The following is a 17,075-nucleotide window of genomic DNA, read 5'->3' on the forward strand; positions in this document are numbered from 1 at the left end:
CTCCTGGTTTCATTGATGTGTTCTACTGGTTTTTGTTTGTTTTTGTTTTTGATATTGTTGATTTCTGCTCTAATCTTTATTACTTCTCTTTCTCTGCTCGTTTTTTGGCTTTATTTGCTCTTCTTTTTCCAGTTTTTTTTACGTGTAAGGTTAGTTTGTGTATTTGAGACCTTTATTTCTTCTTTAGGAAGGCCTGGATTGCTATATACTTCCCTCTTAATGCCCACCTTTGCTGCATCCAAGAGGTTTTGGGCTGTCATGTTTTCATTTTCATTGGCTTCCATGTACTTTTTAATTAGCACTTTAATTTATTGGGTAACCCATTCATTCTTTAGTAGGATGTTCTTTAATCTTCAAGTATTCATGGTTTTTCCAAATTTTTTCTAGTGGTTAATTTCGAGTTTCACAGTGTTGTGGTCTGAAAATATGTAAGGTATGATCTTGATTTTTTTGTACTTGTTGAGGCTGATTTTTGTACCAGTATGTGATCTATTCTGGAGAATGTTCCATGTGTACTCAAAAAATGTGTATTCTGCTTTAGGATGAAATGCTCTGAATATATCTCTTAAGTCCATCTGGTCCCGTGTGTCATTCAAAGCCATTGTTTCTTTGTTGACTTTTTGCTTAGATGATATGTCCATTGTTGTAAGTGAAGTGTTGAAGTCCCCTATTGTTATTGTATTATTATCAATGAGTTTCTTTATTTTTATTTTATTAAAAACATTTTTTTTTAATGTTTGTTATTGAGAGACAAAGAGACACAGAGCGTGAGCAGGGAAGGGGGAGAGAGAGGGGGAGACACAGAATCCGAAGCAGGCTCCAGGTTCTCAGCTGTCAGCACAGAGCCCGACGCGGAGCTCGAACTCATGATCCGTAACATTATGACCCGAGCTGAAGTCAGTTGCCCAACGAACGAGCCACCCAGGCGCCCCACAATGAGTTTCTTTATGTTTGTGATTAATTGATTTATATATTTGGGTGCTTCGGCGTTGGGGGCATAAATATTTACAATTATTAGATATTTTTGGTGGATAGGCCCCTTATGATATAATGCCTTTCTTAATCTCTTGTTACAGTCTTTATTTAAAAATCTAGTTTGTCTGATGTAAATATGCCTATACCAGCTTTCTTTTGACAACCATTAGCATGATAGCTGGGTCTCTATGCACTTACTTTTAATCTACAGGTCTAAAATGAGTCTCTTTTAAACAGCTTGTTTTGGGGGCGCCTGGGTGGCACAGTCGGTTAAGCGTCCGACTTCAGCCAGGTCACGATCTCGCGGTCCGTGAGTTCGAGCCCCGCGTCAGGCTCTGGCCAGGCTCTGGGCTGATGGCTCGGAGCCTGGAGCCTGTTTCCGATTCTGTGTCTCCCTCTCTCTCTGACCCTCCCCCGTTCATGCTCTGTCTCTCTCTGTCCCAAAAATAAATAAAAAACGTTGAAAAAAAAAAATAATATAAACAGCTTGTTTTGTTATCCATTTTGATACCCTGTGTCTTTTCAGTGGAGCATTTATTTAGTCCATTGACATTTAGGGTGAGTACTGAAAAATACGAATTTAGCACCATTGTGTTGCCTGTTGAGTTGGTGTTTCTGATGATGTTCCCTGGTGCTTTCTAGTCTTTGTTGCTTTTGGTCTTTTTTGTTTTGTCTTTTTTCGACTCAAAGCGTCCCCCTTAAAATTTCTTCTAGAGCTGGTTTAGTGGTCACAAATTCCTTTAGTTTTCATTTGGGAAACTTTTGCTCTCTCTGTTTTGAATGACAGTCTTGCTGGATTAAGAATTCTTGGCTGCGTATTTTTCCGATTCAGCACGTTGAATACATCCTGCCACTCCTGTTTTTGTCCTGCCAAGTTTCTGTGGATAGGTCTGCTGTGAACCTGATCTGTCTTCTTTATAGTTTAAGGACTTTTTTTTCCCTTGCTGCTTTCATAATTCTTTCTTTGTCTGTGTTTTTTGGAAATTTGACTATGATATGTATGCCTTGTTGATTGTCATTTTTTGTTGAATCTAGTGGGAGTTCTATGTACTTCTTGGATTTTGACATCTGTGTCCTTCTCCAGATTAGGAAAGTTTTCCTGTATAATTTGCTCACATAAACCTTCTGCCCCTTTTTCTCTCTCTTCATCTTCTGGGACCCCTATGGTTCAGATGTTACTCCTTTTTAATGAGTCACTGAGTTCTCTAATTCTTACATTGTGCTATCAAAAGTTAATTTGGGAATGTTCCAAACTGGGAGGAGGAGCAGAGTGGCAAGGAGATTTGGGGAAATTAGTAAATAATATTGCCAGGGGTTGATAACTAACTACTGTGTATATTAGCAATGAAAAACATTTTTTTAATTTATTTTTGAGCGAGAGAGAGCGAGCAAGTGGGAGATGGACAGAAAGAGCATGAGGCAGAAGATTCCAAGCAGGCTCTGTGCTGACCGCAGAGTGTGATTCAGGGCTCAAACTCACTAACTGCAAAATCAGGAAGGACCTGAGCCAAAATTGGACGCTTAACTGACTGAGCCATCCATGTGACTCCCCACCTCCCTTTTTTTTTTTTTTTTTTTTTTTTTTTAATATAAAAACAGAGAAAGCTATGACATAGGTGGGGAAAAATTTTGTAAGGATATAAGCCTAGGTGGATAGATAGTATGGAGTCCCAGGAAATACAACAGGAATAATACTGAGAGCAGTATTGAAAAGCTGATTGAGGCCATGGTCTTGAGTAGTAACACATCTTGGGGCATGGAGATGAGTTATGAAAAGCTGAGAGCTTTTTTCAGAGAGTTTTTTCAGTTATGAAAAACTGAGAGCAGTTTGAAAAGCTGATTGAGGCCGTGGTCTTGAGTAGTAACACATCTTGGGGCATGGAGATGAGTTATGAAAAGCATTTAGTCCCTTTCGTTCCATCTGTGTTTCAATATTCCAGGGTCGTAAGATGATAAGAGAGGGAGTTAAAAGCAAATGTTTATAGGCTATTATAATCAGATTTCTTTATAATAAAACTTTCTTGTTCCACAGCTGTTGGATAAGCACAAGAATACAGAAAGCATGGTTGAGCTTCTGGACTTGTATCAAATGGAGGATGAAGCGTATAGCAGCCTTGCAGAAGCCACAACTGAACTATATCAGTATTTACTACAGCCGTTCCGAGACATGAGAGAACTTGCCATGCTACGGAGACAGCAGATAAAGGTATTTTTTTTTTAACCTACACAGTAGCCTGCCTGTTTTATAGTCTCAGCCTGGCTGGCCATCCATCTTAATTATAAGAGGAGCTTTTTAAAAGTACTGATAGGTGGTCCTTCCTCCCCAGAGATTCTATTTTGCTAGGTCGAGATTCTATACAGCCTGAGCACCTCATTTTAAAGAATCTCAGAGGCAATTCTGTTAAGTACCCGGGGATGAGAAGAGTCTAGAAAGTAAAGTTATAGATACATTGAGAAATCCCCATCTTCCTCCCATTTTCTTGTACTTTTCTTCTCCTTCTATTCCTCCTGTTGAATGCTTTGGGAACTGTATAGCCTTAAGCTTCCTTACCAGAAGTTTTGGGAACAGTTTTTCTGGGAAGATGTTAGTTAGTTAGTTTAGTTAGTTAGTTAGTTACTTAGTTACTTTTTATTTATTTTGAGAGAGAGAGAAGATGCTTGAACTCACGAGCCATGAGATCATGACCTGAGCCAAAGTCAGATGCTTAACCAACTGCACCACTCAGCGCCCCTAATTTCTTTAAAAAAAAATTTTTTTTTAAATATGTATTTATTTTGAGAGAGACAGAATGAGTGGGGGAGAGGGAGAGAGAGAATCCAAGCAGGCTCTGCACTGCCAGCATGGAGCCCGATGGTAGGGTTTGAACTCATGAACTGCGAGATCATGACCTGAGCCAAAACCAAGAATTGGATGCTTAACCCACTGAGCCACCTAGGGACCTCTGTTACCTGATTTCAAAGCTTAGTAAAAAGCTAGAGAATTCCAAATTTTAAAAAATTGTTTTTAAAATTAAAAAGCTAGAGAATTCCAGACATTGTAGTATTGGCTTAGGATAGAAATGTAAATCAAATGAATAGACTAGAACCCAGAAATAGATGCATGGTTATATAGTAAGTTAGTTTTCCATCAGGTTAAGAAAGCAATTTGGGAGTAACCATTTCCAACAAATGGTTACTAGAAGAACTGTATACCCATATATAAAAATCGATCTCAATCTTTATATCCTATACAAAAATTAATTTGAAAGCCATCTTAGACCTAAGCATAAAATCTCATGTTCTAAAACTTATATAAGAAAACAGAAGAAAGTTTTCACAATTTGGAGGAAGGAAAGGTAAAAGTTCATGTAGACAGGATTTAGAAACCTTGAACCCGTAAACTAAAAATTGATAGGTTGGAATTCACCAAAATTAAAGACTTCTACTTTTTGAAAGATTGTTAAGAAAATGAAAAGACAAGCCACAGACTGGGAGAAATATTTAAAGAACACTTAAAGACAGCATCTGCATGGCTCAGTCAGTTAAGTGTCTGACTCTCTGATTTTGGCTCAGGGTCATGATCTCCCAGGTTCCTGAGTTCCATCTCCTCATCAGGCTCTCTACTGTCAGTGCAGAGCCTGCTTGGGAGTGTCTCTTTCCCCACCCCCCTATCCCTCCTCCACTTGTGCTGTGTTTCTCTCTCAAAATAAATAGACTTAAAGACTTGATTTACTTATCTAGTTACTTATTGAAAGCCATAATGAGATACACACCTATTAGAATAAATACAGTTAAAAATTCTGGGGTGTCTGGATGACTGAGTGATTTTGGCTCAGGTCATGGTCTCACAGTTCATGATATTGAGCCCCGTGTTGGGCTCTGCTGTCAGTACAGAGCCGGCTTGGAATTTTCTCTTGGCTCTATGTGCCCTACCCCCTGCAGGGGAGAGGGGGGGCGCGCGCGCTCTCTCTCTCTCTCTCTCTCTCTCAATAAACATTTTAATAAGCTCTGGCACTTGAAAGGGCTGGTGAGGTGTAGAGTAACTGGAATTCTTAGATTGCTAGCACATTTTATATTGGTAAAATTACTTTGGAAAACAGTTTGGCTGTTTCTTCAAAGTTAAATGTATACATACCTTACAACTCAGCTGTTCAAATCCTAGTTATTTATACAAGAGAAATGAAAACCTCTGTTCACAAAAAAGGCCTATACACTAATACTCATGCCACCTTCACAGCCTCTAAGGAACAAGTCCAGATAACCATCAACAGGTGAATGGATAAGCAAAATGTGGTATTTCCATATGAGAATAATACTCAGCAACGCAAAGGAATTAACTATCGATAGGCACAACAACATGGATAAACCTCACATCTTGCTAAGTCAAAGAAGCCAAATACAAAGGAGTATATACTGGTGTGAAGGGATGGATGGCAAAGGGGCGTGGGCAATCTTTTGGAGGTGATAGAAATGTTCTTTATCTCGATTGTGGTGGTTGTTTCTTGGGTGTACAGAGAATGCATAAAATAGTTGACAAAATGATACTGAACAAAAGACACAGTGTGAACTGTATGAATCTATTTATGTGAAATTCTGGACATGATAGTTCTGATCTACATCAACAGAAAGCTTAACATTTGTTGCCTGGGAGTGGAGCGGTGGAGATTGACTGAGAGGGAACAGGTATAACAGCATCCTTAGGGTGATTGATAGGTCTAAATTTTGATTGTAATGGTTCCATGGATATTTAAACTTGTGAAATTTCATCAAAATTTATACTTAAAAATCGGGAACATTTTGTTATACATAAATTATAACTTAAGGTGATTTTTTCTTTTAAATAGGAAAATGAGCACCGTGTAAAAGTTGATGTAGAGGCACACAAACTGGAGTGATCAAAACTACCTAAAGATATAATGAAAGATTATATAGAGAACTTAACCCCTGAAGATTAAATAAGAATTCAGCAGGAAGGGGATATATATGTATGCAGTGGAGATTGGAATAGAGATTATTCCAGATAAAGATAAAAACAGAAATGGTACAGTGAATAGGCATGTGTTTATGGTTTTAGTCGAAATGAATTATTGAGGAAATTACCAAGGCTTCACTATCACCTGGCATCATTGGTGGATGCCAGTAAATAGCGTAACTGAGATTGAAACACATGTGTGTTTGACTGCAAAGCTTGCTGTTTTAGTTATACCACAGGGTGTAAATTGTTTGCTATGTCATGGGTCTAAGGGTTTGCAGGAAGTTAGAGGAAAGTTGGTCAGGGGCTAGAACACTAAAGGATCCTGTGGAGTTTGACCTTTGCTCTCTAGATTATTTATTAATATTTTTTAAATAAATATTTCTGAGAGTGTGCACAAACAGGAGAAGGGCAGAGGGAAGAGGACACAGGATCCAAAGTGGGCTCTGTGCTGACAGCAGAGATCTCGGTGTGAGGCTTGAACTCACAAAGAGATCACCACCTGAGCTGAAGTCACTTGCTTAACCTGACTGACCCACCCAGGTGCCCCCCTAGATTCTTTAGAAAGAAGGTAATTTCCAGTGCTTTCATTGACTTACATATTAAAGTGTGATAGAAAAGTTAACTTGGCACCCTGAGTATATAATGTGTTTATATGTTTTTATGTTTAAAATTATAATAGTTATGTATTATATTAAATATACTGTAATATAGTTTTAGTTGTATTTACATAAATGGCAATTAATATAGATTTTTCAGTAATTCTCTTACGCCACAAAACATCTAGAACATATTCATGAAACATACTCTATAAATAGGATTTGGGGTGCCAGTGTGGCTCAGTTGGTAAAGCGTCCGACTTTGGTTCCGGTCATAATCTCACAGTTCAAGAGTTTGAGCCCCACATCGTGCTCTGTGCTGAAAGTGCAGTGCCTGCTTGGAATTGCCATTCTGTCTCTCTCCCCTTTTCTGCCCTTTCCTAGCTCTCTCCCTCTTTCTCTTTCAAAATGGATAAACTTAAAAACATTGGTTTTGAAAACTACAACCCCAGACTAGTTGCATCAGTATCACCTGGAACCTTGTTACAAATACAGATTTCTGTCCTTAGGTCAGATCTCTACTGAAACTCCACTGAGGGGCTCAGCAATCTTTAACAAGACTTCCAGGCGTTTATGATACGTACTGAAGTTTGAGAACCATAAGTTTAAAAGAACTTAAAACAGCTAAGGGAAGGAACACACTGAACTCAAAGTTAAAATCTCTCTGGGCCTTAGTTTTTCTGCATCTGCAGAGTGAGATTCAATCTAGATGATTCTATATAGATGTTTAAACCATGCATAATAATGAGTCAAGGTCAGTTACTGAGTTGGCCTATTGTCTTTGTGAGTTAGCTAAAAGCACTTCAAACACATTGGCCAACTTTTATTTTTATATATATTTTTAATGTTTATATTTGACAGCACTAGTGCACATGAGCAGGGTTGGGGGAGGGGCAGAGAGACACAGACTCTGAAGCAGGCTCCAGGCTCCTAGCTGTGAGCTGTCAGCACAGAGCCTGACGGCAGGGCTTGAATTCATGAGTAGTAAGATCATGACTTGAGCTAAAGTCGAATGCTCAACCAACTGAGCCACCCAGGCGCCCCTTGGCCAACTTTTAATACTTGCTGAAAGTAAATAAACTAGGATCTTGAAGGCATCCTCCATGCTTCTCTCCCCTTTGTAGCCAGGCACTTTGTTTTGCCAATTGTGTCCTACGTGTATCTTAAATGTGCTCTTCCTCCCTTTCCTTTCCCCCAGGACCAAGCAGATCTGTAGGTGTCTTCATGTAAAATAGATACACATTCCCCAGCCCATATTCTAGCAGACAAGTTAGAAAAGGGCCCTCTTCTGGGCATATGCAGCAGTATATGGCTTGGCAAAAAGATGCGCTAAATTTGAGTCACCACTCTGTGCCCCCTTTGACTGGGTGCTTTGTGCAGGGTTCAGTTTTTACGCTATTGGACAACTATATACTGTAAGCATGCCAACTGTGAACTATATTATGCCATCAATGTGCATTAGGGTACTTATCTCTTACCTGAGCTACTTTTTCTTTCTCTTCTTTGCTTTTAATTTTCTCACCTTAAAACTATCATTTCATGCTTGTTCCTGAGAATGTCACATTTAGTATTTACTTTGTATATAAAAATACGTGAGCAAATGCTTCCAAATCTAATCTCATTTAAAAGGTTTTTTTTTTTTTAATTAAAAAAAATTTTTTTTAGTGCTTTTTTATTTTTGAGAGAGAAAGAGAGCAAGAGCAGGGGAGGGGCAGAGAGAAATGGAACCATAGAATCTGAAGCAGGCTCCGAGCTGTCAGCTCAGAGCCTGATGTGGGGCTTGAACCATGAGATCATGCTCTGAGCTGAGGTCAGACCCTTAACCGACTGAGCCACCCAGGTTCCCCTCATTTTGTTTATCTTAGTCACATTCACATGATTCCTGGGCTTGGAAAATTTGTGTTAAAGGTACTACTACATCAGTATTTATACAGGTTGATCTTGGCATCTGTTTCATCTGAGAATTGGAGATTTTGTTTTCTTTTCCCCCTCTTCTTGAGTCACTAATTCAGCAGTGGACAAGAATACCACTTAAGTTTCTCATATAAAACCCAGTATCCAAGGAAGTGATGCACTTCATAATAAGTAATTGATACCAAGAAATTTGTATTTATAAATTAGTCTCACTATAGCTACCTAAACTGACGCATACTTTTTTTCCATTTTAAAAACAGGCACTGTTTTCTTTCTAGCTCTGAAATTGAAAATAGAGATGTCATTGTTTTTAGCACATGATCCAGCTGACCAATGCCGTACATTTTCAAACTTGCCAAGTTAGGAAAAGAACTTAGTATCCTGGCTTAATGTCTTCAGTACAATAAACTATAATAATACTTTTAAAAAGTCTGCAGCATTAACTACTGAGTTTCAGAAGTCCTTTAAACAGCATTAAAGAAGCATAGTGAACGTGTTTGTGTTGTGTATATTTGAATATACCTGTACAGTGAAGGTAAAGATAATTCAACAAAGCACAAGTTGTCTTCAAATAATTACCACCAGATTTTTAAATTTTTTTTCTCTTTAAAAAGCTGTAATGCAAGTTTCCTCACTTCTGTATGGTATTTAGCAATGCAAGTGAAAAGGATTTCTGTTTAATCTGAGATTTTTAAAGTTTGAACACTGTTCTATTTATTAAATTTCTATCCCATAGCTGTGTCTTTAGGGGTTTGATTGGGAAAGTATGCCAGTTATTTCAGCAGAGGGAACTTAATATGAATAATTGTTAAGTTGGTATAAACTTGTTACCCAGATAGTTAAGAATATAACTCTAAAATATGAGAGCTAACAGTTGCAAAAACAGCCACTACTCGTGGCTTCGGCACACAGGAAAGAGATGGTAGTTTTAACTTTAGCACAGAGAATGGACTGTGTGGAGTTGAAGTCTGGGGTAGGTAGCATTGCTTGTCAAGTGCTCATGTGTCTGAGCTCAGTGGAGAGACCCATATTTCTAAGAATAGGGTAGGCTGGTGCTGGATGGCCTTAGGGGCCACAAAGTGAGGCTAGTTCTACTAAGGGTGAGAAACTATAAACTGGATTCTGTTAACTGCTTCAGGAAGTAATTGCAGATGCTGGAATGAAGATGTGAGTCAGTGGTGATACTCAGGGGAGTAGCAAACAAGAAAGTCAAGTGATAAATGTAGGAAGAAGCATATGTCTTCTCCCTCCTTAAACCCTTTGTATTGACAAGGCTTAAATGTGGTTTACAGAGCCCTAACCCCAGCATCAAAAGGCATAAGGATGAACTTGGGAACTGATAGACAAGAATTTACACACATCTTCAAACTTTTAAAGTTAGAAAAAAAAAACCCTAGTAACCTAGCAATGGCCTTAGGTACGATAAACCAAGTCCTTTAAAGGGCACAAAGTTTAATCATGTCTTTGAAAAGAATTTCTAGGGGAGCCTGGGTGGCTCAGTTGGTTAATCATCCAACTTCAGCTCAGGCCATGATCTCACAGGTTTGTGAGTTTGAGCCCCATGTCAGGCTCTGTGCTGACAGCTCAAATCCTGGAGCCTTTCGGATTCTTTGTTTCCCTCTCTCTCTACCCTCCCCTGATTGCGCTTGCTCTCTCTCTCCTTCAAAAATAAACATTAAAATAAACTAAAAAAAAAAAAAAGAGAGAAAAGGACTTCCAACGTAATGTACTGAGTAAACGTTAAAAATTTGGCTGCAGTATTCAACATATTAAATCTCTATTCCAATCTTGTGAATGTTAATCTTAAGCCTTTTAATTTGAGTGTTTTAAAATCAGAGGTAATTGTAACAAAGCACAAACCTTGATGGTTTTGTTGGATATATAACAAGTCTTCTGGTTCCCCCCTTAAGTTAATTATTTAAATTATTTTTGAGGGAGAGTGTGTGCCCCCATGCCAACAAGGGGGGGGGGTGGTGGAGAGGGCAGAGAGAATCTCAAACAGACTCTGTGCTATCAGCTGAGAGCCCAGTGTAGGGCTTGATCCCATGAACTGTGAGATCATGACCTGAGCCAAAATCCAGAGTTGGGTGCTTAACCTACTGAGCTACCCAGGTGCCCCTTTTGGGGGCCTTTTATGTGAGCTAATGTCTAAATATACCACTTACTGCTAAGAATCCCACAGTGGTTTCCTTTAGCCTGTCAAACCACCTATAAACTCCTTTGCCTGACATTTAAATTTAAAGACCCCCTAATAGTGATCACAACCTCCTTCACTATTCTTATCTCCCATTATTTTTATCTATTTTACCTAAACTGCAACCATGCTGGACTGTCTGTGACCACACACTGAACTTAAACTGCCTCTAGGCTTCTGCTGAGATTAATTCTTGCCTCCAGTAGGCCTTTTGGGTGGTTCTCTTTCTGTATATATATTCCATATGTATCTCTCAAAATCATACCCCTCTTTCAAAAAGCCCTCTGTAGTTTTGAACCTCAGTAAAGTATATCCTGATCTAAACAGCTAAATGAGTTCTCTCCCTCCAAACCTTTGATTTTTCTTAAAGGTCTTAAATACCTTTATTCTTTTTCAGAGACATCCTTCACCATTTTTAATACTTGGATAAAATTCTACTTATTTGTTAAGAATTTACTTACAATTCCTTTTAGAAATTTTGTTCCCAGACTCAGTACTGCACCCTGCACAGCTGGTGCTTGCCATGGTATCTTAGGTATACTTGATCATGATATTTTTTCATACTCTGTTGTAATTCTTTATTGCGGTTCCTCTGTCTTCAACTAGGCTGAATACATATTGCTGTCCCTAGTGTCTGGTATGATGCTGGCACTGGGAAAACAGCATGTCATCATTTTGAACGAATAATTGAATGTTAAGTGATTTTGTCAAAGGTCTCCCACTTAATAAATAGCAGACCCAGGTCTGCTAATTTGAAGACAGATCTCTACATCACAGATATCTTTGCTTACCCCACCCTCCAATTAGATTGTTCAGTTTCTTAGGAGGAGATTGTGTGCCTCACAGTATTTCCCCTGAAGCACCCAGTACAGTGGGTTCTTTATTCAAGTTAGATAATTGAATGAATCCAAATATTAGCCATAGTAAAGTCTTAAAAAAAAAAAAACAAAAAAAAACACATCCAGTAGTATATATGTTTAACTTTAGCAGTATGTGATTGGAGATAGAGTAATCGTTTTCTGTGAGTTTAAAAAATCGAGTCCAGGTGAGTAGGGAATCCAGTATCAAGAATCTAAACTTTTGCTACTGAGTTAATTGTCTATACTGGGCACTATTTTTGTAGTTCCAGAAATGGAGCTCACAAAATTCTGTTTTCCAACTATTAAGGAAGACATTTAGGTTCTGATCATATCTCCACTTCCCCTCCCTCCTACACACACTGGAAAAAAGAGGTAAGTCTTAGAATTTTGCCTCTTGCTGGTCCTCATATATGAAAACAGGAGCTCATTATTTGCTTGGCCAGAAGTAGGAAACCTCTGGGATACAAACCTTCAGCTTGTCTAGTTGGTATGGTTTTGAACCCTTTTAGTTTATGATTGTAAAAGCAACACAGATACAATAAAGATTTGGAAAGTACAAATTTTAAACAGGAAGAAAAATAGTCACCCATAATCAGACAAAAGATATCAGTAATACATTCTACATATTTTCTCTTTTTTTTCTGGACATTATTTTATGTAGTTGAAATTATGTCTGATTTGATTTGTCTTAATATTAAAACATTCATTTTCCTTTATTAAAAACTTCATAAGCATTATTTTTGTACATAATTGTTTTATAGGTGTATCATAAGTAACATTCTCTATTATTAGATATTTGGAACACATTTTTTTATTTTGAACAGCACTGCAATTAACATTTTTAGTTATTATTCTTTGAAGACATTTTCTTAAATAGGTAAGAAAATGGTATTTTAAAAAATACTGTCCATGAGTATGGTATCATAAAACACTTCCCAGAGAAGTTTTTCATGAGCTTATAGTTCTACCAGCAGTATGTGAGTTTCTGCCTGTTTTCACCATGACCACACTAACCCTGGCTACTTTTTAAAAAATGTTTACTTATTGAGTCTTTCTAAATGGTTTGTCATCCTACTATCTAAAAGCAGCCAAGTTGTATCTTCTCTCCTCCCCTCTTCTGTACCAACCTATTTTCTGGATTCTTTCTTCACAGGGGAAAATTGAGGTAATCAAACAGGAATTCCTCCTCATCCTTCTACCAAATCCAAAACCTGCCTTCCTTTATGTCCATGGAGGAACTACCCCTACATTTACCAAGAGCAAATCACTACACCAGTACTTGGAATCCTGTCCTTTCCCATGTTCTATAATTAGCCCCATTTCCCCCCTGGTATCTTTGTTTTTCCTCTGCTGGATATTTCTTGTCACTACTCATCCGTGATCTCTCATTAGAGAAAACAAAAAGCAAAGGGTCTACCCTTAAGCTTTGTCTTCTTCTAGCACCACCCTTTTTTCTGTTTACTCAGACAAATCAGTCAAAGGAGTATTTATTTATACACACTTCTACATCTCTCTCCTCATCAAAAACAGGTGTAGAGTGAATTTTTAATTTACTCATCCATTTGATTGCCTGGATTATGCCTGGCATTGTGCTAGTGAAGAGCAAAAAAATTAAAAAACCTAATACCGCCCCCCCCCCCCCCCCCCCCCCCCCCCCCGCCACACACACACAAAATGTATTCTCTGCCCTCATGGAACTTTGAAAGGGGGAAGCAGTTAATATTTAAAGTTCACAGGAGGTGCCTGGGTGGCTCAGTCAGTCAAGCGCCCGGCTTCAGCTCAGGTCATGATCTCGTAGATGTGAGTTCGAGCCTCACATCGGGCTCTGTGCTGACAGCTCAGAGGCCGGAGCTTTCTTTAGATTCTGTGTCTCCCTCTCTCTCGGACCCTCCCTGCCTTGCGCTGTGTCTCTCTGTCTCTCAAAAGTAAATAAACATTTAAAAAAATAATAAAAAACAATATTTAAAGCTCACGAAATCATATAAAGTATGATTATGGTAAATGCTATGAAAGAAAGAAAGTTAAATGTGTTGCACTGAAGAGGTTATAATGGGGAGTCAGGGAAGAGTTCATGAACTAGTAACTTTATGTCCAGAACTGAGATCTGAGGATGTGATGGGAGTTAATAGGCAAAGGATGTTTGTCTATACTTCAGAACCGATGTTGCTAAGTTCAGTGATCTTAATGCTGTTAGATCTGGGATACTAGTTGTCACCCTACTTGACCCCCAAGCGGTGCTGCACAAGGTTAATTTCTGTTACGTGAGTCCATACTTTTCCTGGTGTCCCCACTCCCTCTGGCTTGGTTTCTGTATGTTGTTCTCCCAGTTTCACAATGTTGGAATTCCTTAGGGCTCCATCATGAGCCCTTTTCTCCTGACTTCATTAGATAACCTCATTCACTCTCATGGCTATAAATATCATCTGTCAAATTTATATTTCTAGCCATGACCTTTGCAAAATCAAACTTAACATATGTAAAATCAAATGCTTGATCTGCTCCCCTTTGAAACCAGCCACTCCTCCATTGTTCACTTTTTGAGGAAGTGGCAGTTCCACATGAAAGTTTTTTTCCCTAGTCATTCTTGATCCCTCCTTGTGGCTTGCCATTGTCCATTCATAACACTGCTAATACATTACTCAGTGTGTGCTGGGCTCTATATTATGTGCTCTTTCATATATTTCCGCCTCTATTCAAGAGTAAAACCAAATGTTAACCTTCCTGTAGGTTAAATTTCCTGGTGATTAAAATTTTATTTTGGCTTTAGGCTATTCTTTTAATTTGTTTATTGCACCATTTAGAGAATATGGCTTGTATTATTCTACTTCTGAATTTTTTAAACAAATTTTTTGGTGGCTCATGATAGTTGATTAGTTTTTCAGAATTGTGCCAGGGATGAGTTTATATCTTTGTCTGTTTTTTTCATCATCCTAGTAAGGTGTTAATTTCTCATTTAATTTTTTTAAGTTTATTTTGAAAGGGGGTGGTGCAGGGAGAGAAAGAGAGTCCCAAGCAGAATCCCCTCGGTCAGCGCAGAGCCCACTGTGGGGCTCGAACCCACAAACTGTGAGATAGGACCTGAGCCAAAGTTGGACGCTTAACCAGCGGAGCTACCGAGATGACCCTCACCGCCCCCCCCCCCCCATTTAATTTTTTAACCGGTCTTTTTTCACTGTATGATAAAGCAGGATGGAGAGCACTGTCACTTGTGTGATTTTACTTTAGTGCTCATCTGGTACCTCCCTGTCCATAATTCGATTTTCAACTTTTCTTTGTCTTTTTGTTTTAGTTGTAACTCTTGCAAGCAGTAGTGAATTTTTGTCTATTGTTTCTGACCAGAGATTGTTAGTAGATAGATGGACTGATTTTTTATTTATTGTCAGTCTTAACAAGTTGAGTTTTCAATTATTTTATTTATTTATGTCAGTTATAAGTATTTTGGTGGCACAAATAATTCTTTAAAATTTTTTAGCATTTATTCACCTTTGAGAGAGAGAGAGAGAGAGAGAGAGAGAGAGACAAAGAGAGAGAGACTATGAATGGGGCAGGGGCAGAGAGAGAGAGAGACACACACACACAGAATCCGAAGCAGGCTCCAGTCTCTGAGCTGTCATCACAGAGCCTGACACAGGGCTTGAACCCATGAACTGTGAGATCATGACCTGAGCCGAAGTTGGCCGCTTAATGGACTGAGCCACCCAGGCACCCCTAGAGGCGCAAATAATTCTTAACCTGAAAATGCAACTATCATAAAGGAGGTAATACATTTCTTGTTATCTCAGCACCCAAAAATAACATCTTAACATTTGCTGTATGTCCTTTGCTTATATTTGGAGGAGGGGAAGGATGAAAAAGAATATAAAGAGGAATGGGAAACAAATTTCTGTATTAAATATCTTTAGGGGCACCTGGGTGGGTCAGTCTGTTAAGCATCCGACTCTTGGTTTCAGCTCAGGTCATGATCTCGTGGTTTGTGGGTTCAAGCTCTGCACCAGGCTCTGTGGTGACAGTGCAGAGCCTGCTTAGGATTCTTTCTCTGCTCCTCCCCTGCTCTCACTCTCTCTCAAAATAAATAAACATTTAAAAAAATATGTCTTTAACATAATGGGTTAATTGTTTTGTAAATTAATAGCTTATACTCTAGAGCAAGAAAATACAAACGTTCTTTGTTTTGGCACCAGGCACAATGCCTGATGTCTAAATATTCAGTAAATGTTTAAGGAGTGAATAAAGAAATAGACTTCTTAATTTTTCTTTTTTTCCTCTAAAGATTTCTATGGAGAATGACTATCTGGGTCCCCGAAGAATTGAAAGTCTACAAAAAGAAGATGCTGATTGGCAGCGAAAAGCTCATATGGCTGTTTTGTCTATTCAGGATCTTACTGTCAAATATTTTGAAATAACAGCTAAAGCACAAAAAGGTGAGTTTCCTAGTAAAGTTATCCTTGTTAGATATTTTTGGAAAGGAGTGGTTTAAATATTTTATGTTTGCAGCAGGTTTGTAGAAAAGTGTATAAAGACCATTCATAGTCTTGCCATTGAAAAAGATTACTATCAAGAAATTAAGTTTCTTTTTGGGGCATGTGTTTACATATACCTCACCTGAAAAAATAGTAATGGGGTATTATTATAGCATAATTCAATTCTGACTAACAAATTACAGACCCCACAGCTTAAAGGCAGAGTTCCCAACAAGACTGCCCCCATTGAAGATACAACTTGGAATTATAGAGGATTCCGAGGTCATCTGCACTTCTCACCAACTGCTACAAATTTGGGGGTTCATACAGCCTTTTTAGGTTTGATAATTTGTTACAATGACTCACAGAACTCAGGAAAGCACAAACAATTACCATTTTTAAAGGATACAAATCAAGACAAGCCAAATGAAGAGATACATAGGGCAAGGTCTGTCAAGGTCCATTTCTTCCCGCTTCCTTCCACGGGGCCACAGAAATCCTTCAATAGCTGTTTAAAACCACTGCTATTTGCTGTTTTAATTTTTTACCTGACATTAACACAGTTTAGCTTTTAGGTTATTCCTTCAGCAAATCCACACTTGCTTAAAAGGTTTATTTGAAGCAGTTTATTCCTTCAGAATGTCACTGTGCCAAAGGAGAATGCTTTCCTTGGTTTTTCAGAATCATTTGACATTGTCACTAACACACATACACAAAATAGTTTGCTAGGTGAAAAATAGTATTGTGTTTTTAAATTTTGCATTTCCTTGATTATTACTAAGTTGATCTTTTTTGTTTTCATGTAATAAATGCTATTTTCATATCCTTTATTTCCAATTAGTCATACATTTGCTTATTTTTGTATGCTGTTTTTTTCTATTGATGAATAAGAGATTCTTATATTCATTGATATTTTTATTATATTTATGTTATATGTTAACTCAAAAGACATCTGTTATAAGTATTCCTAAATTTTAACTTTCTGTATACAAATTATATTTGTAAACACCACCAGCTTTTATTTTATTTATTTTATTTATAATTATTTTTAACATTCATTTATTTTTGAGAGACAGGGCATGAGTGGGGGATGGGCAGAAAGAGAGGGAGACATGTAATCTG

General features: G+C 38.1%; 1 protein-coding gene across 1 annotated transcript in view; it reads left to right on the forward strand.

The window, feature by feature from the left end:
• JMY (junction mediating and regulatory protein, p53 cofactor) overlaps positions 1 to 17,075 on the forward strand; it is a 94,489-nt gene that overhangs the window by 37,175 nt on the left and 40,239 nt on the right. Inside the window, 2 exon segments of the mRNA XM_007079982.3 lie at positions 3,008 to 3,181; positions 15,764 to 15,914. Coding sequence (XP_007080044.2) covers positions 3,008 to 3,181; positions 15,764 to 15,914 — 325 coding nt within the window.

This window comes from Panthera tigris, chromosome A1, assembly GCF_018350195.1.
Source record: "Panthera tigris isolate Pti1 chromosome A1, P.tigris_Pti1_mat1.1, whole genome shotgun sequence".
NCBI lineage: Eukaryota > Metazoa > Chordata > Mammalia > Carnivora > Felidae > Panthera > Panthera tigris.